Raw genomic sequence first — 26,848 nt, forward strand, 5'->3', positions numbered from 1 at the left:
GAATATACGTTGTATATTTATTGTTAAAAAGTACCTTGTTAGAAAGTATTGAATTTTAACTGAGCTCATAATTTTAACTAAGTTCATACTCAGTGGCTCAAACAAAGGAAGAAAAAGTAAGCATTGCGAAATTATTTCAAACACAATCAATCATAAACAGTTTGAGATGGATTAAGAAAAACATTTCCATAGTACAATATTCCTTTCATTATACACTTCATCACTTCGTGCCTTTGACTGTGTAGCCAGTGCAGAATGATATCCCTTCGCCAGCCAAGACTTTACGTGACGCCCACGTTCGTATCTGGCTGCAGGTGGTCGCAGAAGTCTGATGCGTGATGAACTACAAACAGTGCTGATGTAGAGTGAAGATCTCAGTGGTGTCATAATTAAGTTCACTGCAGAAAAGCCACGCTAACACTCCGCACTCGACACTGCAATGCTGTTCATTACTGATAAGAACGTTTTGAACATTGGTGGCTGTACAAGAATAGTTGGCGTTTCTCCGCTTAGTACTGGTTTCATGCGCTGTTTGTACTCCCTGAAGTCCTTCATTATTTCACGAGGGCTATTGATCTTAAATATTTCACACATTCGCTAAATCTCATTTTCTCCGTAAGTGATCGATATGTTATGAGGCCATAATTTGGAATGAATGACCTTCATGTCATTCATAACAACATCGTAGCTTTCAGATGCATTCACTGATGATAACAGCCTGTATGACAAATTATTTGCCAAGCTGCGACAAAACTGTTTATCAGAAATCTTAGAAATATTTGTTCTTTCACGAAGTTCGACACATTGAAAGTTCATATTTTCCATTACAATGTTAGCTACATTTGCATGTTATCCCATTGCATCAACCCGACTTTCAAACACTTTTATGAAAAGTGTAATGTCGTAGTGAGCTTGACAAGGTTTGCACTTGATCTTTGCAGCTGTAGGGATAGATCGGCGAACTCTTCAAAGACATTATACATTACAGCTAGGTTGGAGACTAAAGATGTCGATGACAATGTGTTACAAGGCCCTTTGTAAGTAGGCCGTTGTTTTGAGTCCCGTCGCGTGTCCTCTGATGCTTCTAAAAAATGATTGTACAGAGCCATGGCAATAAACGGGAGGCCACCCAACGAGTGTCAAGCACACGATCGATTTTCAAAATTTCTTGCTCAAAACCTTTAGCAACAACTGCCAGCCCCCTGCTGTTTTTCGGAGAGCAGCTGAACATATTTCTAACTTTATCGATGAATATTTTAAAGTGATTAATTCCCGCCACTTCTTCTATCGTGTCGTCCACGGCGAGTTCTATACGACGATTCAAACAATGCCAGGTGAATAAGTTTGGAAACATTTCCAACACCTGCTTTGCGAAGCCAGACTTTTTTCCTAACATGATACAAGCTCCATTGCAAGTCAAATCGATTATACGGTCTTTCAAAAAGTCATAGCCTAGACCTAGGGATTCCAACTACTTTAAAAGTTCTTCTAAGATACCAGATGCTGTTTTGTCATGTAGCTCAAAAATTGTCGTGGGGTTTCCCATTCCTTTTAACAAGGTTCTAAGGTATACAATCAAAGTGTTCTTGTTTGAAAGAGTAGTGACTTCATCCAAAAGAAGTGAAAATTCGGAGTCACTCTTTATTAATTTATTTATTAGATCTGATGTCTGATCAGAAATATGAAGCACTATATTAGAGAAAGCAACATTTTAATGTGGTATTCGTCCCATATCCAAACCATTTTTAATTTGCAGATCAATTTCTGTCTCAAACTCATAAAACGGTCTGTTTAACTCTGCTTGCTTATAAGCTGTGCGAAATACACGCTTCGTAACTACTTGTTGTTCCTGTACCATTGAAGCAACTGGGTTCTGAATGTGACGTCTTTCTGCGTTAGTCTGGATTTTGTTCGCTAAACCGTGAGCTTGAGATGTGCGGTTATCAAATAGTTTTTTCCTAAGAGACGTTAGTTGATCTTTTTTGTTTGTTCCATATGAGCTTACAGTTCCTAAAACCCATTGCTCACCCAGTTTTAACCCTTTCGTTTTTTGGGACCTGGTGCAGATACACTTCTATAAACTAGCTTTTTTAATAATTAACGAGGGGTTTTTAGCTTTATAATCTGTACATTGTTCGATAGACCAACAATCTGGCTTTTCATCATCATTACAATTTTCATTACTGTCTATAGGTGTTTTGCCCATATCCATATCCACCAACTTAGAGAAATTATCATTTAGCGACGACGACGTAGGAGAAGAACCGTCTGCTTTGCTGTTTGCATCTTCTTCTCCAGCCGCAGTTGAAGACGTGGCTGCCGTTTTCGTTGCTCTCACTAACTTTTTGTCTTTTAGGTTTGAAGAAGCCACTTATTTTTTGTAGAGGTACACGTAACTATTAAACTCTCGTGTTCACTCACATTCACAATGTGTGAATAAACACTACGAACAGACCGAAACAATGCTGTCGCTTCTGAGCAGATCAGCAACTGAGCTGCAAGCGACTGACGTAAATAGAGTGAGTGAGTAATATTATTGAATGTGAATTCCGAAGGCAGCTGTTGGATTGTTTGCTGGCTTCTCTGTGAGGCAGCGATGGCTTACAAGGTCACACTCACACTTTTTCCGCTTTGTAGGTGCGGAAACAGGCGACTTCAGAAGACAAAAATCATCATTATCGTTCAACCGTAATCTTTTATTTAGGTACATCTTTTTGAGATCTACAACCTGGTACTACATAACGTGGTGCAGTTCTTATGGACTTCGTAAGGTATTTCAATAGAGCATGCTGGCGGAAAACATTTTTACTTCATGTAGCTGATGAAATTTAAACGGCTGAACAAACTTTCAGAACTATAGGTAAGAACCGTCCAGATTAAACCAGCTTTCAAATAAAAAAATCTGCTTTAAAATTGGAACTTTAATTTGAGAACTATGTAGGGGTAGACAGACAGACAGATAGACTTACGGGTCAGACATATACACCTCCGTTCTGCATTGGGAGTTCAAATTTGCCCCCTGTGGGAGCTTAAAGGTCAAGAGTTCTGTGGAAAAATGGACGTATCGGCTGGAAAGGCTGCCAACGTTTAGTCATGCGTGCTCCATACGCACATTTGATTAGTAGCTATGACATAAATTACGTCACGGAATAAAATGATGTCGTGAAAGCACATTGTACAGACGTCGACATTCAAAAACGGCTTACATTATTTATTTGTCATTGACACACATAACATGAGACGTCGCCTTGCTACTACACCGCTGAGGTTGTAGGCAGTCGTAAACAAAAGGCGCTATGTACCGATCACAACAACAAGATACTCAACGTATCTTGGGTGTACTGTACGTGCGTACACACACACACGCACACACACACACACACACACACACACACACACACACACACACGCAGTACCTCCTGCCCGTCACATCACGTTGGTGTCCCATTGACACGTTCACTTGTAACTTGTAACTTATCGTTACGTTGTGATTTAATACACGCGTACTATTTCAAATCTCCGGTGCTGAACTGTAAAAGGAAAAAAAAAAAAGGTCTCTGGGAGGTGTCGGAACGCGTTCCGGCTGAAATAGAGCCCTGCACCAGTGTGAAGATCCGAAAACACTACGTGTATTATTTGTGGAGAATATGCCTGCTGTGTGGATTTCACTTCCGACTATTCATTCGAGTCAAAGAGAACTGACTTGCAACCATCAGAAGTACAACCGCAGCCGTCCTGCAGACAATGCGAAAATAAACTGTTTGAGTCTGTTCAGATACAGACTGTGTGGAAAGTTATCTCTTAGGAAGTCCCAAGTTTCAATCGGACAAAGAACCCGTGTCCAAATTTTCGATTTCCCAGGGTCAGGGGCGTCACTTGGCAACAGGAGGCTGGCTGTACAATATAAGCCCGACGGCTCGGCGCACTTTAGATTAGGGATCGCCTGATACGGGCCATCACCAGCCGTCGGTGACGCGTGCAGCAGCAGGCAGGCAGTGACGTCACCCGCCGCCGGCCATATAAGCGGCGGGCAGGCTGTCCGCCCCACACTGCTGCACCAGCGTTCTGCCTGCTGAGTCCACTCCGTGACGTCACTTCTCCCCGAGTCCGAGGTGAGTAGAGGCTGTGTTACACGACTTTTCTCTTCGACAATGTCTTTCTCCTTTAAAAATTGCAAAAAACGGTTTTGCTGCCGCTGGAAGACGTCACAGTCACAAATTGTTGCAAGCATAGAGTTATCAACATGGACAGATGCTTGAAATAAAGCATAAATCGTATAGCTTTCAATCGAAAGATGTCCTTCACTTAAGTAGCAGACCCATTTGCAGTGTCTGCCCCGAGCAGGATAAGCTCAGAGGACGTTGCAGTCACTGTTACTCAGAGATCAAATAATTGCTCTCGTGTTATTTACTGCGTTCCGTGTAGATTGCTCAAACTGCATCGCAGGACAGCTCACGTGACACAACTGTGAAAAAAGCTAACAGATATTCGGTAATTCAGTTTCTCAGCTTTGCCTATGCTAACTTACCAGCGCTTCAAAAGTAGGAGTAATATATGTTGGTGTTGTTACACTGAAGACCCAGAGAAACTGGTACAGCCGCCTAATATTGTGTGCCGCCTCCACAAGCACGCAGGAGTGCTGCAACACGGTTAGGCATGGACTCGACTAATGTCTGAGGTAGTGCTGGAGAGAACTGGCACCAAGAATCCTGCAGGGCTGTCCTTAAATCTGTAAGAGTACGAGGAAGTGGAGATCTCTTCCGAACAGCACGTTGCAAGGCATCCCGGATAAGCTCTATAATGTTAATGTCTGGGGAGTTTGGAGACCAGTGGAAGTGTCTAAACTCAGAATAGCGTTCCTGGACCCACTCTGTAGCAATTCTGGACGTGTGGGATTCGCACTGCCTTATTGGAATTGCCAAAGTCAGTCGGAATGCGGAATGGACACGAATGGATGCAGGAGATCAGAGAGGATGTTTAAGTACATGTCACCTACCAAGAGTCGCATCTAGACGTATAAGGGGTCCCATATCACTCCAGCTGCACTCACCCCACAACATTACAGACCTTCCGCCAGCTTGAACAGTATACCGATTGACGAGGTTGTCTTCATACACATACCCGACCAACTGCGCGATACAAATTCAAACGACGCTCGTCCGACCAGACAACGTGTTTCCAGTCATCAACAGTCCACTGTCGGTGCTGACGGGCTCAAGCGAGGCCTGAGGCTCTGTGTCGTGCAGTCACAAAAGTTTTCCGAAAGCCCGTATGGATGATGTTTCACTGAACGTTTCACACGCTGATACTTGTTAATGCCCCAGCAATGATATCTGCTGCAATTTGCCGAAGGCTTGCACTTCTGTCACCTTCAACGATTCTCTTCGGTCGTCGTTCGTCCCGTTCCTGCAGGATCTTTTTCCGGTGCAACGATGTCGGAGATCTGATGTTTTACTGGATTCCTAATATTCGACGTACACTAGTGAAATGGACGTACGGCAATATCCCTACTTCACGGCCACCTCGGAGATGCTGTATTCCATTGCTCGTGCGCCGACTATAACACCACGCTCAAACACACTTAAATGTTCGTAACCTGCCGTTGTAGCATCAGTAACCGATCCAACAACTGCGCCACACACTTGTGTTACATACAAGTTGCCGACCGAAGCGCCGTTTTCTGACTGCGTATCTCTGTATTTCAATACGCAAGTCTATACCAGGTTCTTTGGCGCTTCAGTGTATGATCCTAGATGGAAACATAAACCGTGAAACATAAACCTGTCCGTCTCGTCAGCATTCCTAGTTTGCCCCTTTTAAGGGAATAGTACCTGATTACAGCAGCAGCTACTAACGGGGCATTCTATTGTGTGAAATGTTTTTCAGACGAATTTACATGGAAATCTGTACAGCAGTCAATAAAACATTATAGTTCCGTGGAATAGGAGAGGCATCTGGGTTTCAAGTTTAATCAAAAATGGTTCAAATGGCTCTGAGCACTATGGGACTTGACATCGGAGGTCATCAGTCCAATAGAACCTAGAACTACTTAAACCTAACTAACCTAAGGACATCACACACACCCATGCCGGAGGCAGGATTCGAACCTGCGACCGTAGCACACGCGCGGTTCCGGATTGAAGCGCCTAGAACCACTCGGTCAAGGTGGCCGGTCAAGTTTAATCGTGCCTAGCCTGAGACATTCACCGAGGAAACTGATTTCTGCATTAGATGTACATTGCTTCTGATCAGGTGTCACGGATCTGAGGAACTTGGGATAAGGAGGAAGAAAATTTTTCCTAGTTAGAGGTGCCACCAACTTGGATTTAAATATAAGTCGTGTAACTTTATGGCTGAAACAAGTTTGTTGCTTTGCTAATTTTTTTGCTGAGACATAAATAAACCATCTTTTGACTGAGAACGATAACATTTTTAGAAGGTGAAAGCAGTCTATCATAGCACCGCAGTGGTAGTTACAAACGTTAGGTGATCGCGAAGCAGTACGGGCCCTTGTCATTTTAGGGAAACTGGTGATGTTGCAATTGGTTTAGGGTGGACAACACTTTCACAGCTGTTGTTTCATACAGGTATGCATGCGCCTCGTACAAGTGTTGAGGGTGCAGTGTGAGGGCTGCTCAGTGGCACTGTGTTTCAGGACCACCCACCATGTCGGCAGTTACGGAGGTTCAGAACACCACAACCGAGGCCCTGGCCGCCCTGCTAGACGGGGGTGACGGCGCCCTGGTGACGCTGGTGGCGGGCGAGACGAGGGTGGCGGCTCACAGGGCCGTGTTGGCAGCCGCGAGCCCCGTGTTCGCAGCGATGTTCGCGCACGACATGCTGGAGGCCAGCTGCGGCCAGGTGAGCATCGACGACGTGGAGGGCCCGGTGCTGAAGCTCCTGGTCGCCTACACGTATACCCTGCAGGCCCCCCAGCTGCCCGACACGGCCGCCCAGCTGCTCTCGGCGGCCGACAAGTACGGCTTGTCGGCCCTGAAGGCTGCCTGCGAGCGGCAGCTGATCTCTCAGTTGGCCGTCGAGACCGCAGCGGCGACGGCCGTCACGGCAGTGAGGCACTCGTGCCCGGACGCCACCAGGGCTGCCGTCGCCTTCATAAAGGACCACCTGCAGGTGATGGCCACGCGGGGCTGGGCGGACGCTGTGCTCGAGTACCCGCAAGAAGTCATTGAAGTCAGCAGTATGGTCGGAGGGCCACCAGCAGAAGACAGGTAAGCACAATTCCCATTTTGGCAGTGCTAGTGTGAATTTGATGTCGTCCTTGTTTTGTTCGTCCTTGCTTTGTTCGTCCTTGCTTTGTCCGTCCTTGCTTTGTCCGTCCTTGCTTTGTTCGTCCCTGCTTTGTTCGTCCCTGCTATGTTCGTCCCTGCTTTGTTCGTCGTGGGTTTCTTTGCTGCCTACATAGCATAACACCTTAACGTCATCTACTTACTGATCGTCGTTCACGATGCTAAGTCTCTCACTGTTTCCACTTCTACTGCTTCTTATCAATTTCGCCTTTCTCTGATTTACTCCGATTCCATATTCCGTACTAATTAGACTGTTCATTCCATTCAGCAAACCCTGTAATTCTTCTTCACTGTCACTGAGGGAATCAGTCATCAGCAAATCTTATATCATTTCACCCTGAATTTTAATTCCACTCTACAATCTTTCCATTATTTCCGTCATCGCTTCTTCCATGTATAGATTGAACAGTAGGGGCGAAGGATTACATTCCTGTCTGACACCCTTTTTAATCCGATTACTTCATTCTTGGTCTTCCACTCATATTTTACCTTCTTGCCTCTTGTACATATTGCAAATTACTCGTCTTTTCCTATAGTTTACATGTATTTTTGTCAGAATTTCTAACATCTTGAACCACTTGATATTGCCGAACGCTTTCTCCAGGACCACAAATCCTATGAACGTCACGGAACTTCAATTTTCTGTTCATTCTCCTGTGTATTATCCTTGTCGGAAACGTGGATACTTCAGCTGTTAAGCTGATTGTGCGATGATTCTCACGCTTCTCTGCTCTTGCAGTCTCCCAAATCGTGATGATTATATTTCTCTCAAAGTCAGATTGTATGTTGCCAGACTCATACATTCTACACACCAGTGAGAATAGACCTTTTGCCACCTCTCCCAATGATTTTAGAACTTCTGATTGAATGTTGTCTATACCTTATGCCTTCTTTGATCTTAAATTTTCCAAAGCGCTTTTAAATTCTGATTCTAATCACCAATATTTTCCATACCGACTCCTGCTTGTTCTTCTGTCACGCCATCGGACAAGTTGTTCCAATCAGGGAGGCCTTCAGTGTACTCTTTCCAACTATCCGATCTCGCCTCTGTATTTAACACTGGAATTCCCATTGTGCTCTTAATATTACCACGCTTGCTTTTAATACCGTGGAAGATTGCTTTGACTTTTCTATATGCTGCGTCAGTCGTCCCAAGAATCATTTCTTCTTTGATTTCTTCGCATTTTGCGTGCAGCCATTTCGCCTTAGCTTCTCTGCACTTCCTATTCATTTAATTCCTAAGTAACATATTTCTCTATTACTGAATTTTCCTGAATGTTTTTGAACTTCTTTCTTTGATTGATCAACTGAAGGATTTCTTATATTTTCCATGGTTTCTTCGCAGTTAGCTTCTTTGTACCTACGTTTTTCTTTCCAACTTCTGTTACTGTCGTTGTTAGAGATATCCATTCCTATTCTACTGAACTACCTATTGAGCTGCTTATTATTGCAGTATCTGTAGCCTCAGAGAACATAAATCACATCTCTTCTTTCCTTAGTACTACTGTATTCCACTTCTTTGTTCATCGATGGCTCCTGACAAGTCTCATAAAATTCAGCCTACTCTGAATCACTGCTAAATTGTTATGACTCTATATCTACTCCTGGGTATGCTTTACAGCCCAGTATCTGGTTTCAAAATGTTTGCCTGACAATAATATGGTGTGACTTTAAACCTCCCATATTTCGATTCTTTTCCAAATATACCCCCTCGTCTAGTGATTTTTGAACGGACTATACCAGCTATTACGAGGATAAATTTACTGTAGAACTTAACTAGCCTTTCTTCTCTCCTATTCCTATTATCAAGTACATATTCTCGTGTAACACTTTCTTCTACTCCTTCCCCTACGACTACGTTTCAGTCCCTCCATGACTGTTACATAGTACTGAATTACCTGTTCAATATCCTCACTTTTTCTCTCTCTTCACCTTCAACTTGCGACGTCATCATGTATACCTGAACTATGCATGTTGTTGGTTTGCTTTTGATTCTCACGAGAACATAACTATACTCACTTTCTTCCCTGCCTTTCTATTGATACTGAATCCTACTGCTGTTGCTACTACCCTATTCTCATGTGACCAGAAATTCGTTTCTTATTATCTGGCTTCCCAACCACATTCTTTTTGAATTCAATTAATAAGAATAAGGGTATTTTATTTACCAATCTTCCAGGTCGAAACTGACTGCAATATTTCGCTTCTTTTTCTATTTAAGGTTGATTGATTATATCAATACTTTTTGAATGCAACCCAAATTTTCGAGCTCCCGAATCATAGTATGTTATCCTTTCGTTGGTTACTCAACCTTTTTCTCGTGGTCACCTCCCTCTTGGGCCACCTCGCCTGGAGGTTTGAATGGGGGACTAGTCTTTTGCCAATGGAGAGACCATTATGGCTCTTATTGAATCACATGCCACATGTCATGTTGATGCACGTTATGCATATTTACACAGTAGTTTACATTGCCTTCTGTGTCTTCATGTTGTTGATCATTGCCAATTCTTCCTCATTTAGGAGCAGTTTCAGACCTCAAGGGAAAGAGAGTGCCCTGAACCTCTGTCGACCCTCCGCCCTCTGTGGAAAGGCTGTTGGCTGAAAGAGGGTGACACCTGATGCTGGAAGTCTTCAGACACCAATGCTGATGATTCGTATTCAAAATTCAAGTGATGGTGAGGTTCAAACCTGGGACTGAAGACTTTCCTGATTACTAAAAAAGACGCTACCCCTGGGTGACTGGCCCCAAAGAGCAGGGTGTGACTCCCTGAGATATCCAGTCAAGCAGGAGCTATGAGCACTGCGGCTACTCATGCACACTGGGGGCAAACAAGAAGAGAATACTCCAGCCAGCACAGTAACGTTGTCACACTCAAGGCTGTGCCTTACAATCACATTTCCTTCTCGTCTCTGTTCAGCTATCGCCCCGAATTTTTTCCGTGCATTCCCTTTTACAAAGCAGACAGGAAATCTCTGCCCCCCTGTCTTGTTTGAAGTTCCCTATGGCGTTACCAGAGATCGTCCACGGAATCCTACGAGGTTTTCCGCTACTGGGATACAGCAGATTATATTCGCTGTCCACCTACAGGTGTACGACATATCTCCCACAACGTCAGTATTGATGTGACGTTTCCATCCAGCTATCATTTGTTGCCTCTGTCTCTCGGATACATATGCTCCATACAAGTCTATTTTGTTTCCTTTCCAATTTAAAAAAAAAAAAATCCATATTCAATAGACTACAGGTTACTTCACAAGTTGTAAACGTTGTCCATCAGATAAAATTGCATACACTGCGTAACCCATATTTTTTCTTTTAATGGTGGCCTCTACTGCAAACTGCTCAACACGAAAATTGTTGTTTAAGAAACACATCACCACTGCTGTCTTTTCAATGAATCGAATTGTGGAGACATTACATGCATATATACAGTTCTATTTGCTTTACTGAAATGCAGATTTTGAATATACTCTTGATAACTTTTATAGCATAGCTCTTGTAATTCTTGTCCATCTTCTTCATTCCCTCGGGCTTCACATCAGAGCGCCTGCATATCCATGACCATATAGTTTAAACAGTAAGTTGATACCCCAACTTACCAGTTTGTTTCTCTATCGCTGGATCTCTGTCTCTCTGTCTCTGTCTCTCTCTCTTCCTCCAGTGATATAATTCAGCATCCATATATCAGTTTTCAAATTACCTCACAACCAAAAGTAGCAGCCAGTTGACTTTAACTGCTTCTAAATTCTGTCTGATAGTTGTTCTATCAGGGCAGCAAAATTGTTGGCCCTTATGTTTGGGATTTGGTTTGTGCTTCATTGTGAACAATTTGTTGTTTTGCATCTTAGGCTACGCCAATGGGGAATATAGCAGAAGTAGTGCAGAAAAAGATCAGTTAATTGGTGGCACAGTCACGTTAAGCGACAGGCTGGTGTTGTTGGCACTGTGTGTTCTGTTGCCCTGGTGGACAGTCCCTCAGCTGTACCGCCTGCAGTGAGCCCCTGTGTGAACACGCCCACCCACACAGTGTTTCTCTGTGCAGCTCGCCGACCGCCACAGGGGGCGGGCCCACCCCCAACTCTGACCGTCAACCCCACAGCGGCCACAGCCGGACTCCTGCTGCAGCTGCGCCTCCCACGTCTGCCAGACACACCCCTCCACCCGATGACGCAGCTGTCTCTCGCTTCCGGTGAGTTGTGTTGCCACACGTGCCCAAGTCTTACCCCCACAGTACTGCTTATTTTGGCATTAACCAGCCGATATAGTAAATAAAATAAAGTACAGATTCCTTCAGTTTTTGGATAGAGGTTACAGTTGCCATTAAACATTACTCCTTTCTCACTTTTTTGGCTATGATATTTTGAAGATTGAGCACATATGCAGAAGATTTCTCGTTCTCTGTATTTGCCGTGAGAATTACATTCAGTTCAGAGTCACTCAACTGTAGCTACGTAGGAAGTGTCCCATACAAATCATACCCATTCCCAAAGATTCTTTATATATTGATGTGTTGAATCTAGATTTTGTTTAGAGTGATGACTGTGTGTCTTACAAATTGATTCTGAATTAAATGGGTATGGAAACAGGATTTTTCACACAATTGCACTCAACAAAACCTATGTGAATGGTTGTAGATATAAGTTGTTGAAGACACTGAGTAAGAAATGGCGAAAATAAGGTAAACAGAAATACAAGTAATAATGACAAAAAGTTAATATTTAGTACAGTAATGAGGATACAGATTGTTTTGGGTATGTCTTAAAATGTAATTCGAGTATTCCTTAAATGGTTCCCTGGTCAGTTACATCTGTAGTGGCTACTGAAAATCTGTGCCGCATTGGAACAGGAACCCAGATTTGCTGCTTATTGCAGGCAGTCACCTTGACCAGTCGGCTGCCTGAGCACACCTCCACTTCTGACTCGGCTTCTCATCGACACTTGCACTAGAGTTTATCCTGGGGGACTTGTGGGAAGATAGCAAAAGGGAAATCTAATGGGTGGATGTTATCCTACTTCAGAGGATGTACATGAGAATCTCTGGCGGTAGTGTTTGCAAACCATGGGTAAAAAACATCATCCACAATGGCATTTCCAGTTACGCCAGCAAATGCACTCAGCTGGTCTAATGATTGAGGTATCTGCTCTCGAGAAGTGAGAAATGCAGTGGGTGTGGCTGAGTCGAGATGCGTACAGCACTGTATGGCTCGTCACTCGTAAACAAACTCCTGTATTCGATGGATGATGGTCACCAGGTGTGATGAGTAGTGGATTTGATTCACCGAGGAGAAGTTTTGTATAATTCCATGGTATAGTTAACTTTTATTTTTATATATAACCAACAGCAGAGTTTCCACAATGATGATGGTGCCACTACAGCTGAGTTACTAAATACAGTTTTCCTTAATTCCTTCACGAAAAAAGACAAAGTAACTATTCAAGAATTCGAAACCAGAACAGCTGTTAGCGTGAGTGACATAAAAGTATATATTTTAGGTGTTGTGAAACAACTCAAATCACTTACGAAAGGCAAGTCTTCTGGTCCAGATGGAATACGAATCAGGTTCCTTTCAGAGTATGCAGACACAATAGTGCCTTTCTTAGCAATCACATACAACCGTTCACTTGGCGAAAGGTCTGTTCCTAAAGACCGGAAAGTAGCACAGGTCACACCAGTACTCAAGAAAGGAAATAGGAGTAACCTATTGAATTACAGAGACATATTACTGACCTCAATTTGCAGTAGGATTTTGGAGAATACACTGTACTCGAACATTATGACTCACCTCGAAGAAAATGACTTATCGATACATAACCAACACGGATTCAGAAAATATCGTTCTTGTGCAACACAGCTAGCTATTTATGCCCATGAAGTAATGAGTGCTGTCGACAAGGGATCTAAGATCGATTCCATATTCTTAGATTTCCAGAAGGGTTTGATACCATTTCTAACAAGAGACTATTACATGGTGTATATGACCCGGGGCGCCACCATCTAACCGTCTAGTATTGCCCTGCTACGAAATATCATAGATCCAGGGTTGATGCGTAGATCAGGTTGACTTGTAATGGGGAGGGGGGGGGGGTGATCTGTGTTCACATTTAGTGACTTTGCTGTTTCCTCTTTGTTCACTGCTGTCATGTCAAATGAAAGAGAGTGGTTTCTGTGGCTGGGAGATATCAAGGGAATTAAAATACATTCACACAATTACGTAAGATTAAAATACGTCATTAGTTCCAGATTTTAATACAATTTCCACCTATCTGACAGTCGAGCATTAATTATCTTGCAGAACAATGAAGTTACTTTTGTCGCTTTGCTGAAGTAATTCGGCTTTTATTGATCTTTTCCGCTGAGGCAGCCAGTTTGTTTGAAACAAAGTGTTCAAATCCACACTATTGGATAGTTTCAACTGTTCGCTGCATTTCAAGGGCACGTTTTCATCTTCTACAGAGTGTATACGACCCGGGACAACCGGGAGATCTGGGAAAAACCCGGGAACTTTTTCATCCGGGAGAAAACCAGGAAAAACCCGGGAATTTTTTAGAATTCTGGGAATTTTTCATTGTTTTAGTTTTCAGTTAAATTTTTGTAATTTTGACTGGCAAGAACCGTTACTCTAACAAATGATATTACTGTATCCCGCAACTGCAGAATAATACTGCAACAATGAAACTTAACGAGAGAAAAAAAACCAAAATAACTTAAAATGCAAACGAAATGCGCCACGTACGACGACGACACAGAGTCCTCATGCAAGCGTCTGCCAACAGCAAAACGTGTCAACAGCTTTGGGAAGGCTGTGCAATACTTCATAACAACAAATTCCCTCCGATGACCGTGAAGTCACAACTGTTTACATTACATTCGTGTTAGCAGTTACGAGCGAGCTCATGCGCATGCGCAGTTCAGTCGCGTTTGAGAAGCAGATTCTCCCGCTTCTGGCTACAGGAATGTGGCTCTCCGCTGTGCAAGCAGTCGCAGCAAGCAGCTAGATGGTACCAGGAAAAGGGGGCGCCAAATTCATATTCTCAAGGAAAAAAACTTGTTTCACAAAGCGCCTAGCATCCAGCGCACGTTGATCTATCGATCATTTATATGATTTTGAAACGCATCCTTGTTGGTTTCTGAACACATTTTAAGTTCATTTCTGAATGAATCGTAAGTTGATTTTTGAATGCGTGGGTAGTGTACGTGATGTCTCTGTCAGGAGAATCCTAATCGCATCTAGAAAATAAACTTTCTGCAGACAAAAGGGGATGGGGCCGTACGAGCTGAGCGGAGTAAAGCCGAACGGATAAATGCCAGTCGCTGTCTGATTATGTGGTTGATTGGGTTTTCGAATGATCAGCTTTCTTATAATTCGTAGCGAAATCCATAGATTCAGCCTACCAGAATGGAAATAAACGACTGCAGGAATAACAAGTGGGTAAGATTACGTATTATCTTCTCGTTGTATCCAAGAAAATGGAAGTTTGACAGAAACTTTCTGGCCAGATCGCTACACTAGTAAGGACCAGTTGTACAGCCCCTGTCTAGCAGCCGCTTAAGTTGTGATCCGGAAGTAACGCAGAAAACGTTTTGTACGAATTTGTAACAACGCCTAATGGCAGAACAATCGCGGGGTAACTAAACCGGTGTTTCTCGCAGGGTTACTGAAGTTAATCGGCGAACGAATTTTGACAGTAGCAGGAATGTCCACAGAATTGGTGATGACAAGATTGTTAGAACGAGGAAGCAGAATAAACGGGGACATCACACAAATTATGGAAGGACGAGACTATTCCAAATTTATATAAGAATTTCGTAATACTACTTTCCGATCTCATGCTTGAGAAACTGGTGCGCATGAATAAAATGTGAAACTATTTCCTAACATAAAGCTTTTTGCTTGTTGTAGGCCTAATAGGCATTTGATATTGGTACTTGGTGAATTATATTCTATCGTGTTTTAAAAATGACCATTTGTGTCAAAACAGTCTCGATAATTTGGTGTGTGTGTTACAAAATTTGCTACAATATTAGAAAGGCCTGTTTTGTTTTATTTAGCATCCAGCGACAAAATAGACGTGATCAGATCCAGAAAACACCAATCTTGGGTATAATTTGTATTAACAGCTTTTTCAGTATTAGATAACGAAATTTAGATTTTTCATGCAGCAAAAAGTTTGGCGAACTTTGGTGAGGTAATAGATTCTTGTGCAGAAAGCAAAGCACGCCATTTAAAGCTGTAGCCAGATTAGAGAGAAAAAATGCTAGGAGCTAAGTATTGAAATGTGTACTTTCTTGCTTGTCTCTTGTCTATATTGGTTTTATGCATCCTATATTTTACTTTTGTCACACAAAACAGGAAGTTATTAGCTATTAGGCAATAAAGAGTCCAAATTTTCTGAAGAGTTCTTGTTCTCCCGATTACAAATAATCCCATCCACTATTAATGGCGAGTTTTTTAAAAAAAATAAAGATGGGCAGGCTGTCAAACTGGCTGACTGGGAGCAGGAGAGGCACCACAGGACATTTCTATTTCCACAGTCCTGAATATAGTTTGTCATCGCTTACAAAATATACCCGTTTCAATTCCACAGGGTGAAATACAGTGACGTGCGATAGGAGAATGCTGTATGAAGAGGCGTGGCACTGCGGTTCGGCACACTTCAGACCATATAACATGTCTTATATTTTCTCGAGCACGTATGATTTTGTTTCAAATTTTTCAGAATGATGTGTTTTACAAGATGCCCTAGGGTACTTTTGAAAATTCGATTTTTTTGGTGTTGACCGGTTCGCAAATATCGTAGATGCGAGGCTGATGCGCAGAGAAGTCTGAACTACAGTGGGCAGTCACCACGTGGCCCGTGTTGACGTTCAGTGGTTTTCCTGTTTCTCCTTCGTTTACTCTCGCGTCACATGAAAGCAAAACGGATATCTTTGGCCGGGAGGTATCAAGTGAATTAAAATACATTCACATAATTACTGAAGGCTGATATACATTATTAGTTTCAGATTTTATTTTGTTTCCACGTTTCTGACATCAAGCACCAATCGCCTTGCAGAACAATGAAGTGATTTTTGTCTGTTTGCTAAAGAAATTTGGCCTTTATTAACCTTTTCTGCAGAGGCATCCAATGTATTTGAAACGAAATTTTTAATTCCACAGTACTGGCTAGTTTCAACTGGTCGCTGCATTTCAAGTGCAAGTTTTCATCTTCTAGCACGTATGGCATTATTCCATAATAATGAACCAAACATGAGATAATGCAGCACTGGTACTCCAAGAAAATTTACATGTGAATCTGGACATACGAATGTGCGCTTTAAGTAGCAGTTTAAATGTGCACATTTTAGTATGGTTCACGAAATTCTGATCTCTTGGAGTACCCTGGGACGTCTTACTGCTTTTACAACGTAATGTAAGATCTTTCAATGTTTTACACGTACGTACATACGGGCTTCCTACGTCATGTTAGCTGCGCAAGCGCGGGGCGGCTCTTACCTGGCGCTCTCCGGCAGCTGCTGGAACGAACCTGTTTCCAGCAGGTCGTGGAAAAATATTGCGAATGTTGGTTTGAAAAGCGTTACTTTCAAAGTAAATATCTTTTAACGTAAGTTGGACTATGCGCGAGGATGTACCATGAAATTCTTAAATCACAGTGTGTTTCACTCCATTTAAAAATCAACTCTTTGATGACAAGCCATTTAGAAGAATTTCGAACCCTGGAGATCAGACATTTATGTCATTATTGAAAATTTTACTGCCACATTTGTGTGATGTATCTTAAAGTGTAACGCGAGCAAAAAATCACCATTATATCGAAAGATAAGCTTCTCTTGCAGCTTATTAACCTTAGTGACCAATATTATATGTCGAAGCTTTGCTTTTCTTGTAGCAACACTATGTATATTAATGTAAGCCATTAACTCGTGCGTTACCGCTGCTTAGCAGGGATGTTGCTATTGGCTGACTACATCACGCGCCCTATGCCCTGAGTACTCGCTGTCATGAGCTGGCGAGATCATGTGACATGAGCTGTGGCTGGCTTACAAAAGCGCATCGCAATCTCGATTTCAGTGATTCGGAAAGTAACATGCGGTGTTTGGTGGAATTCCATTGTGTGCTGTCGTAATACGAAAATACGTAACGTACATGTTGCTGCACATCAAAGATATTTCCAAAACGTGTCTTTTCCCCTGAGTTTCGTTTTCTAAAGTGCCAGGAAATTCTACGCCCATGTCCAAAACCATAACCATTCAAAGGATTGATAATTTCTTGCACTTCCGACGGAAAATATACTGTCACTTAAGACGGAAAAAGTGTTTTCACGCGGGAGAAAGTGTATTTTTAAGCGGGAAATCCGGGAAAAATCCGGGAATTTTTTTCCTTGTCCACGTATACATCCAGTATTAATCAAATTTGATACGTATGAAGTATCGTCTCTGTTGTACGTATGAAGTATCGTCTCTGTTGTGTGACTGGATTCTTGATTTCCTCGCAGAGATGTCACAGTTCATACTGATAGACGGCAAATCATCGAGTAGAATAGAAGTCATATACGGCGTTCCGCAAGGTAGTGTCGTAGGCCTTCTGCTGTTCCTTATTTACATAAAGGGTCTAGGTGGTAATCTGAGCTGCCCCCTTAGATTGTTTGCAGATGACGCTGTAATTTACCGTCTAGTAAAATCATCAGACGATCAATTCCAATTACAAAATGATCTAGAGAGAGTTTCTGTATGATGCGGGAAGTGTCGGTTGGCACCAAACAAAGAAAAGTGCGAGGTCATCGACATGGGTACTAAGAGGAATCCGCTAAATTTTGGGTATACCATAAACCGCACAAATTTAAGGGCTGTCAATTCGACTAAATACCTAGGGATTACAATTACGAGCAACTTAAATTGGAATGACCACATAGATAATATTGTGGGAAAGGCGAAACAAAGACTGCGCTTTGTTGGCAGAAACTTGGAAGGTGCGACAAACCTACCAAGAGAGCCTACATTACACTTGTACGTCCTCTGCTGGAATATTGCTGCACGGTGTGGGATCCTTACCAGGTACGATTGGCGGAGGACAGCGAAAAAGTGCAAAGAAGGGCAGTTCGTTTTGTGTTATCGCGCAATATGGGTGAGTGTGTCACTGATATGATACGCGAGTTGGTGTGGCAGTCAATGAAACAGACGGTTTTCTTTGCGGCGAGATCTGTTTACGAAATTTCAATTTGCAGCTTTCTCTTCCGATGGAAAATATGTTCTTGACATCCGCATATGTAGGACGAAATGATCAACATAATAAAATAAGAGAAATCAGAGCTCCAATGGAAAGATTGAGGTGTTCCTTTTTCCTACGCGCCATTTGAGAGTGGAATGGTAGAGAAATAGTATGAAACAGGTTCATTGAACCCTCTGCCAGGCACTTCAGTGTGAATTGCAGAGTAAACATGTAGATGTAGATGTTGATTCCCTCCTGTATAGAGATTCAAGTACTTTCTGCTTTGATTGACCAAGATAATCAGCTGCAGATTTGATCGACTTTGGAATCCACTGAACATTCAAAACCCTCCTGCACCTCGGGCAGGCAACAGAAGCACACCCATTTCCACTCGCAGTCATGGAAGACAGAGAGAATTAGTGTTGAAATTATATCAGGGGCAGGCAACAAACAGAAATTTTTCAATTTTCGTGCATACTAATCATGCGGGTAATAACGCGTAATTTAGCACAGGAAGTACATACCTACAAGTAAAAAAATTTTAAAAACGCTACATATAAGATGACACACACCTACATGTGCTACATGCACACTGAAAACATCATCGACAGTGTCGAATTGTATACTTAGTGTCCAGGATAATAGTATTAATAATGCAGCACATGCTGATATCAAAATCCGTATGCTCCGTAGAGAATGTGAAACAAAGCAGAAAAAAATAGAACGCCAGGATGAGATGCAAGACTTGGAAAGGTAAGAAGTGGGGAAATGTTTGGGATGCAAACACGCCGGCCGCGGTGGCCGTGCGGTTCTAGGCGCTACAGTCTGGAGCCGAGCGACTGCTACGGTCGCAGGTTCGAATCCTGCCTCGGGCATGGATGTGTGTGATGTCCTTAGGTTAGTTAGGTATACTTAGTTGTAAGTTCTAGGCGACTGATGACCTCAGAAGTTAAGTCCCATAGTGCTCAGAGCCATTTTGTGATGCAGCGTCAAGGGTAACAGCAGCCATGTCTCCGAGCTGATAGTCCGTGCTGCTGGAAACGTCGTCGAACTGTTCGTGCAGATGGTCGTTCTCTTGCAAACGTCCCCATCTGTTGACGCAGGGATCGAGACGTGGCTGCACGATCCCTTACAGCCATGCGGATAAGATGGCTGTCACCTCGACTGCTAGTGATAAGAGGCCGTTGGGATCCAGCACGGCGTTCCGTATTACCCTCCTGAACCCACCGATTCCATATTCTGCTAACAGTCATTGGATCTCGACCAACGCGAGCAGCAATGTCGCGATACGATAAACCGCAATCGCGATAGGCTGCAATCCGACTTTTATCAAAGTTGAAAACGTGATGGTACGCATTTCTCCTCCTTAGACGAGGCATCACAACAACGTTTCACCAGGCAACGCCAGTCTACTGCTGTTTGTGTATGAGAAATCGGTTGGAAACTTTCCTCATGTCAGCACGTTGTAGGTGTCTCCACCGGCGCCAACCTTGTGTCAATGCTCTGAAAAGCTAATCATTTGCATGTCACAGCATCTTCTTCCTGTCGGTTAAATGTCGCGTCTGTAGCACTTCATCTTCGTGGTTTAGCAATTTTAATGGCCAGTGGTGTATTATTCAGACAACATTCTGCATCACTAGAAATACGTCTTCTCGCCACGGCAACTAAAGACAGTCCTCCTAATTTAGATTTTTTCACAGTTTTCGGATTTGTACTGAGGCATAATTTTAGTTTCACTGTGTAAAGGAGTGTTGTCGCTTTTTGAACTTTCATCAGGTCCAGTGTTTAATTTTGACTATGTGAGGCAAGTATATGTGACACCCATTGCCCCGGGGGGAGGGGCGGTTTGAATGGAATATCAAATGCGAAGAAACAGGACACCAGTTGCGTTACACAATTTTTATCGAGACTAGTGTGCTCTTTCTTCACATCGACATTCTTCAAAAACAGACGTTGAAAATGAACAAATATCTAAACGACAAAACTGGTCGCTGCAGTGGACTCAGGGAACTGAGGGCGTAATCGGCGCCCAGCGCTACCAACAGAAACGGCAAACGTTTAGATTCACGACCCAGTTCTGGCGCTACAGCTGCAGGGTCGCTGGCATTTGCTGAAACGAAAAAGCAGGGAAGTCGACGTGAAGTGTTGCGGACAAATCCGATACGTGACGATACGGAACGATGGACCCACGAGACACCTTTCAGTGTGCCACTTACATGCAGTTACCGCAGCTTGCACGGTGGTTGTCGGGAGGCGTGGACATCCGTCGTTTTCCTTTCAGTTCTTGCTCTGAGGGGGATAGCTTGTTGATGTACAGAGTATCCAATAATAAATCAATACTCCAACGAACAGCTCTAAAACCGGGAGTGTACTTACAACGTGCAACCCATATTTTTATAGGCAGGCACGTTGATGATTTTGCGCTGATATATCAATCCTTTTCTCGATACATGGGGAGCAGATAACGGTATTTTATTTTATGTCGATACATCGGATACTGTACATTTTAAACATATCAAGTCATAGACAAGCTCTACAATTACGCAATCGAAGTCTGTTAAAACCTGTCGTGCGGCCATCAAGACGTCGGTAAGCCTTTCCCAGGAGCCACCTCAGTACAGGTGACAGCGTGGCCAACCCGCCGCCCTTTTATACCTTGCGTACGCGATACTGCTGCCATCTGTATGACCTTCTGTCAGCTCAGCCTGTCTCTGCCTGGAAGCACTCGGGTGGTTCTACAGCGCAAAAGACCTGCTGTCGATTAGAAACTACTCGAAATTGTACGTAGACGGAATAGATTTTAAATAAGCTAAAAATTTATTCACAATAACTGATGCCTTGTCATCCACAGACTAAATACTTTCCTTAGTGAAGTGTGTTTTTACATTTTAATTAACAATATAGTCAAATTGCACACCATCGACTGCTAGGCACATTTGGAATGGCTGTTTGAGAGAGGGAGATGAACTGGACAAGCTACATTGGATGATACGTTGTCGTGTGGTCTGGCGCGTATCATCTGACATACCTGGGATTCATGACAGACTCTATCTTTCAGTGCTCCCCGTAGAAAGAAATCCATTTGAGTCAGATGAGTATTTGTACTAAAATTTGCTATGAGAACGGATTAAAATGCATCGTGGTTTTAGAAATATTATATACTGCTTTTGGTGAGTATACTACGAGTGAAATAGGTGTTTACGACTGGTATAAACCTTTAGAAGAAAATAAGGATGACGAGAAGTTCATAATAGAAGACGAACTGAGAGTCAAACCAAACGATGCGTAAACTAACACTCAATCGTCTCGGTGACATATGGCCGAGACCAGTGAAATGTGAATGTTATGTGTCTGACGGTAATCTTCGGTTTTAACAGTACAGTGCACCACGACTCCTTGTCCCAAGATGAAACGGCCAGTAGGCAGATCTTCTCACCAGCTGAACCCCGATGGCTTGAAGCAACACGGAAAGGTGTCCGGCTTTGTGGCGGAACAGTTCACCGTCTCTGCACTGCGGTAACGCACCTGTTCACAGTTCGTTGCGTGCTTGTGCATGTTTGGCTAGAAACAAACGCTACTGTAAGGATTGTTCCAGAATCGTTTCAAGCATTGGAAGAACTACTGGAATAAATGTATAATATGTAATGGGAAATATCTTAGTGAAGACGACATTGATGTAGACTAATAAATAAACCAAGTATTGGTTTCAACATTCACCGCTGTTGCTTCCACTATCATATTGTCCATTTTGGTGCCAATGTCACGACCCTGTCACCGTCTTCTAAGAGGAATGTCGTTGGTTCACCACCCAAGTTTCGTCGATAGAAAAGAGTTCTGTTAATTTCCTGACTTGTATCAAGTATTTGCATCGCCAGTCAGTAATCACTTCTCTCTAGAGGGATGTTTCCTTTACTTAGAGGTCTGTTGCAAGTAAATCGCATATCATGCAGTGTCTTACGCTAAACAGCTTTCTTCCAAGGAAAATAATTTTTTTGTTTTTACGCCAACAACTTATTTGTGTAATGTCGGCACTAGTTTTTAGCCATACAAAAGTCCCTATGGTTGATCAAATTACCGATTTTGAGAAGCTGCTTGCAATGATGGATTTATACTCCAAATTTCGTAGTGCACTTTCTTGGCGGTTCTGGCAAACCGCGTGGTTTATTTTCGGTCGCCTTTCTGATGCGTCCAATAGCGGCAAGGCTGACTTTATGTAAACTACAATCCTTTCTTTTTGAGACGGGCAACATTAGCCCCCAGTTCTTACTGTTCCGACTGTTTAATACAACCCGTGATTGCAATAGAGGTGACTGAGCCATTTTTACCCCAAAGATCGCAATTCTTTGCATTGTGCAGATTTTCCTGTGATGTGGTGCACTTATCGATCATCTCTGAATAACATATTCGTACATGTCCACAGAGCATTTCACACGGTGGATTACTGTCGGCTGTTGAAAGAGATAGAAACGTGTGGAATAGGTTCCCATGTATGTGAGTGGACCTCAGCTCTTAAGTGACAGAACCCAGTATGTTGTCCTCAGTGGCGAGTGTTCGCCAGAGGCAGGAGTGCTCCAGAAAAGGGTGGTGGGACCGCTTTTGCTGTCTGTATACATAAATGATCTGGTGGACAGGTATCTGCAGCTGTTTGCTGATTGTCCCCTGGTGTACAGTAAGATGTCGTCGTGAGTGAGTGTAGGAGGACACAAGGCGAGTTGGACAAAATTTCTAGTTGGTGTGACGAATGGCAGCCATCTGTAAATATAGAGAAACGTAAGTTGATGCAGGTGAGTAGGAAAAACAGACACGTAGTGTTGAGGTGTTGCGCTAGACACAGAGGCGTCGCTTAAATGTCTGAGCGAGAGTTCGCAAAGTGATACGAAATGGAACGAGCGTGAGAGGACTGTGGTAGGGAAAGCGGGAGGTCGACTTTAGTTTGTTGGGAGAATTTTAAGAAAGAGTGGTTGGCCTGTAGATGAGGCTGCATGTAGGCCGCTGGTGCGACCTATTCTCGAGTACTGCTAGAGTGTTTGGTATTGGCAACAGGTAGAATTAAAGGAAGACAGCTATAGGACTGAGAGCTGAGCTGCTAGATTTGCTACCGGTAGTTTAGAGTGACGCAGAGGTATTGTGCAGAAAGTTCAGGAACTCGAATCGGAATCACTGGAGGGAAGGCGAAATTCTTTTCGAGGAATTGTTGAGAAAATTTAGAGAACTGTTTTTTGACGCTGACTGCAGAACAATTCTAGTCCTGGCAATGTACACTTGAGACAAGGCGTGTGAAGATAGGGTGAGAGGCGTTGTCGCTCGTACAGAGGCATACAGGCAGTCGTTTCTCCCTCGCTCTACTTGGGAGCGGAACGGAAAAAGCAGATGACTGCAGTCAGTTGAGAACTTTTTATATGTACCAGTTACTACTATTGTTTCATATGGTTGCTGCTCCACCTACATTGATTATTTTGTACTGAATGCAGCAGTTTTATTAGGTCTGTAGTTTCTAGTTAGTATTTCAATTGTCTTTGGAGCTTCTTACTGGCTCTCTCGCTTGGGATCAGCCTTTAACTTGCATCAGCTGTGGAGAGAGGTTCCCGCGACATTGGTTAAAGTTCAGCAATGCCAGATCTATACCAGTATTTTGATATTTGTAAGTGAACATGCGATAATGAATCAACACTCTGTTTGTATTTCTTACAGGCACCTGATTTCTTTCTGGCATGATCTAATTTATGCATAGCATTAGATACAGGAAATACAGTACTTTTTTGAGACTGGTCTAAAGTTAGGGTTTAAGTCTTTGTACTACTACTGAAAGAGAAATTTTACTTGGAAGCAGCGTAGCTGGTGTACACTTGAAGTTTACTTAGACCTTTTTAAGTGTAAATGTAAAGTTTTACGCCTTCTGTAGTGGTGTGTAACTTATTTTGTGTCCAGAATTTTCAGAAAATGCAAAAAGTTGCACAAAGTTAACATGACTGAATATAGTAGTTGTGCAGGATACCGCCTGCCACAGACCATATGGTGGGTTGCAAAGTGTGTAAGTAGATGGAAATGAATGTTCCAGTGGATGTATCTCTTGTTGCATGCATGATTATATGAGCACATGTGACGATTATTATGCAGCGGGTAGTGTGTGTGTGTGTGTGTGTGTGTGTGTGTGTGTGTGTGTCAGGGAGAGCCGACCTGGTGCCCTTGTTGTATTTGAAATATGTCGACCGACTTATTGTGTACGAAGCAGTGACTTTTATATCTTTTGTCGGTATGTCAGGAAATTTCCATGTTACTGGTCTGAATCACTTAGCTGTCTGGTGAGGAAATTGCATTTCAGTACTTACAGATACGTTTAGTTTCTAGTGTTTTCTTCCTAAGTGAGAGAAGGAATTGGTACCCAGAGAAGGTAGTTTTAGGGGTGTGTTTGAATGTAGATGAAGGATTGGGTAGCAGCTGCATGCCGAGGTGAAAGGAGGCGGATCTGTGGAGTGAACTATGAGGGAATGTGCCAAATGTATTTGTTACGGGATGGAGTGCACCTATTTTTAATGGGAGATGGCTGAAGTTTTTGATTATGGGCTAGTGCTGTGGGTCTGTCTGTAATACGCTGGTTAACCCGTATCGCAGAAGCGAGATTTCTAGATTTGTGATTTGTTGCTCGGAAGAAGTGTATTCAGAATTGTTGGCAGTTTTGCGGCTGTGACAGTTTCTTTCATTTGGTGTGTGTGTCTCGATAGTAGAGAGTAAGTGTGTCGATGTTTTGTGCAGGAGCCTTTCTGATGCAGAGCGAGGCAGGAGGCTGATAGAGGCGGCTAAGGAGGGGGAGGTGGAGGAGGTGCGGGCGTTGCTCGCGGCTGGGGCGGACGTGGGGGCGAGGGACGGGGATGGGTGGACCGCTCTGCACTGGGCTGCAGAGAGAGGCGACGCGGCTGTGGTGCGGCTGCTGCTCTCTGCGGCGTCCGACCCCAACTCCAGGGATCAGCGGGGGGAGACGCCGCTGCACTTGGCGGCACTCTTTGGCCACGCAGAAGCGGCGGCTGCGTTGCTGCAGGCCGGAGCCGACAGGGGGGTGAGGAATGAGTGGGGGAACACCGCCCTGGACATCGCCAGGGAGGGAAACCATCACGAGATCGTCGAGATGCTAACACAGCATTAATACGTGCAAGTAGTACTTCATTGTACATAATATTAAAATAAAAAACTGAAAGAAAAGATCGCTTTCTCTATTCATTTCTACCTTTTGCAGTCCACACAATTTCACCAGTAACACCACAACTACTGCAACAACAGGAGATATCTGTAAACCAACGTGACAAACCTTCGTTTTGAGAATTCACTCTGCAAAACATTTCACAAGCAATTTCTGCAAAAGCTCAGCAACAATTGCAAAATACTCCATCATTCATAAACTCCACTTCTCTCTCCCTCTCTTGTGTTTCTCGTCCCACATACAATATTCAAACAGCTTACAAGAATACAGCCGACCTCTCTCACAACCGCCTGTATTTCGAAATGTAAACACCCAATCTCTTCCAAGACACAAATGCGAGAATACCGGTTGTTGTGCGTTAATGTTAGTTCTTTGCACCAGTCTCCTACATTACCTAAATACTGCAAACTATTTGCTAGCAGTGTCTATGGTGCTACATCACATCACTGCGAACTGCACCATTCTCATATTACTGCCATATAAGCTGTTCACTTAGAATGTATCTTCACTTGCGACCTCACACTGAATTCACTTCTGTGCGTGTACCGCACAAGTACTTTTCATGTTTAACTGTAATGTCACATTTGTAGCAGTGCTCACACCACATCATGCTCACACCATCTGCAGCCTTCTTGCCAGCTCACCTTCAAATAAAGAGAATTGAACAACCGCCTAAAATCATTACACTCCTAAACACCTCCCTTGCTTCTCTTACAGAACAAACTACCATCTCTCAAGGAATTATACTCAATCGCGTGAGACATGCAGCCATCACTGGAATTATACGGCAGTTTCGCCAAAGTACACTTTTGCGTCTCTGTACACGCTTTGGAAGCAGACCACATTTGGAACATTCATTCCCCTGTCTTCTATGATACAATTAGACTTGGCATCCCCGTGCGTGCATGTGTCACCAAAGTGGCAGACTGCATTCTGAACAAGAGCTTCTGTGGCCCTCATGTGGCGGCGTTACACACGGAAGCTCCTCAACATTCTCTGTGAGGAAGCAGCGGCTCCAGGAGACAGTATTGGCTTGGTGAGTGACCTGCACGGCATTGATGAATACTTCAGGCTCTGCCACTTGATCCTCAACATAAATAAATGTAATATACTGTGCATACACAGGAAAAGAAATCCA

At 43.3% G+C, this 26,848-nt stretch overlaps 1 protein-coding gene across 1 annotated transcript; it reads left to right on the plus strand.

Annotated features, from left to right (window-relative positions):
- Positions 1–4,064: 4,064 nt before the first annotated feature.
- Positions 4,065–25,656, plus strand: LOC126426545 (uncharacterized). The gene is made up of 4 exons (XM_050088447.1): positions 4,065–4,112; positions 6,656–7,229; positions 11,351–11,497; positions 25,269–25,656. Exons 2-4 carry the CDS (start codon positions 6,667–6,669, stop codon positions 25,654–25,656), a joined length of 1,098 nt encoding a protein of 365 aa, XP_049944404.1. The 5' UTR covers positions 4,065–4,112; positions 6,656–6,666.
- Positions 25,657–26,848: the final 1,192 nt, after the last annotated feature.

Source organism: Schistocerca serialis, chromosome 11 (genome assembly GCF_023864345.2).
Source record: "Schistocerca serialis cubense isolate TAMUIC-IGC-003099 chromosome 11, iqSchSeri2.2, whole genome shotgun sequence".
In the NCBI taxonomy this organism is placed as follows: Eukaryota; Metazoa; Arthropoda; class Insecta; order Orthoptera; family Acrididae; genus Schistocerca; species Schistocerca serialis.

Coding starts and splice junctions, on each gene's coding strand:
- LOC126426545 (XM_050088447.1), top strand. CDS start 6,667: ATGTCGGCAGTTACGGAGGTTCAGAACACCACAACCGAGGCCCTGGCC. Junction 7,230..11,350: donor GGGCCACCAGCAGAAGACAG/GTAAGCACAATT, acceptor TTCTCTGTGCAG/CTCGCCGACCGCCACAGGGG. Junction 11,498..25,268: donor GCAGCTGTCTCTCGCTTCCG/GTGAGTTGTGTT, acceptor TGTTTTGTGCAG/GAGCCTTTCTGATGCAGAGC.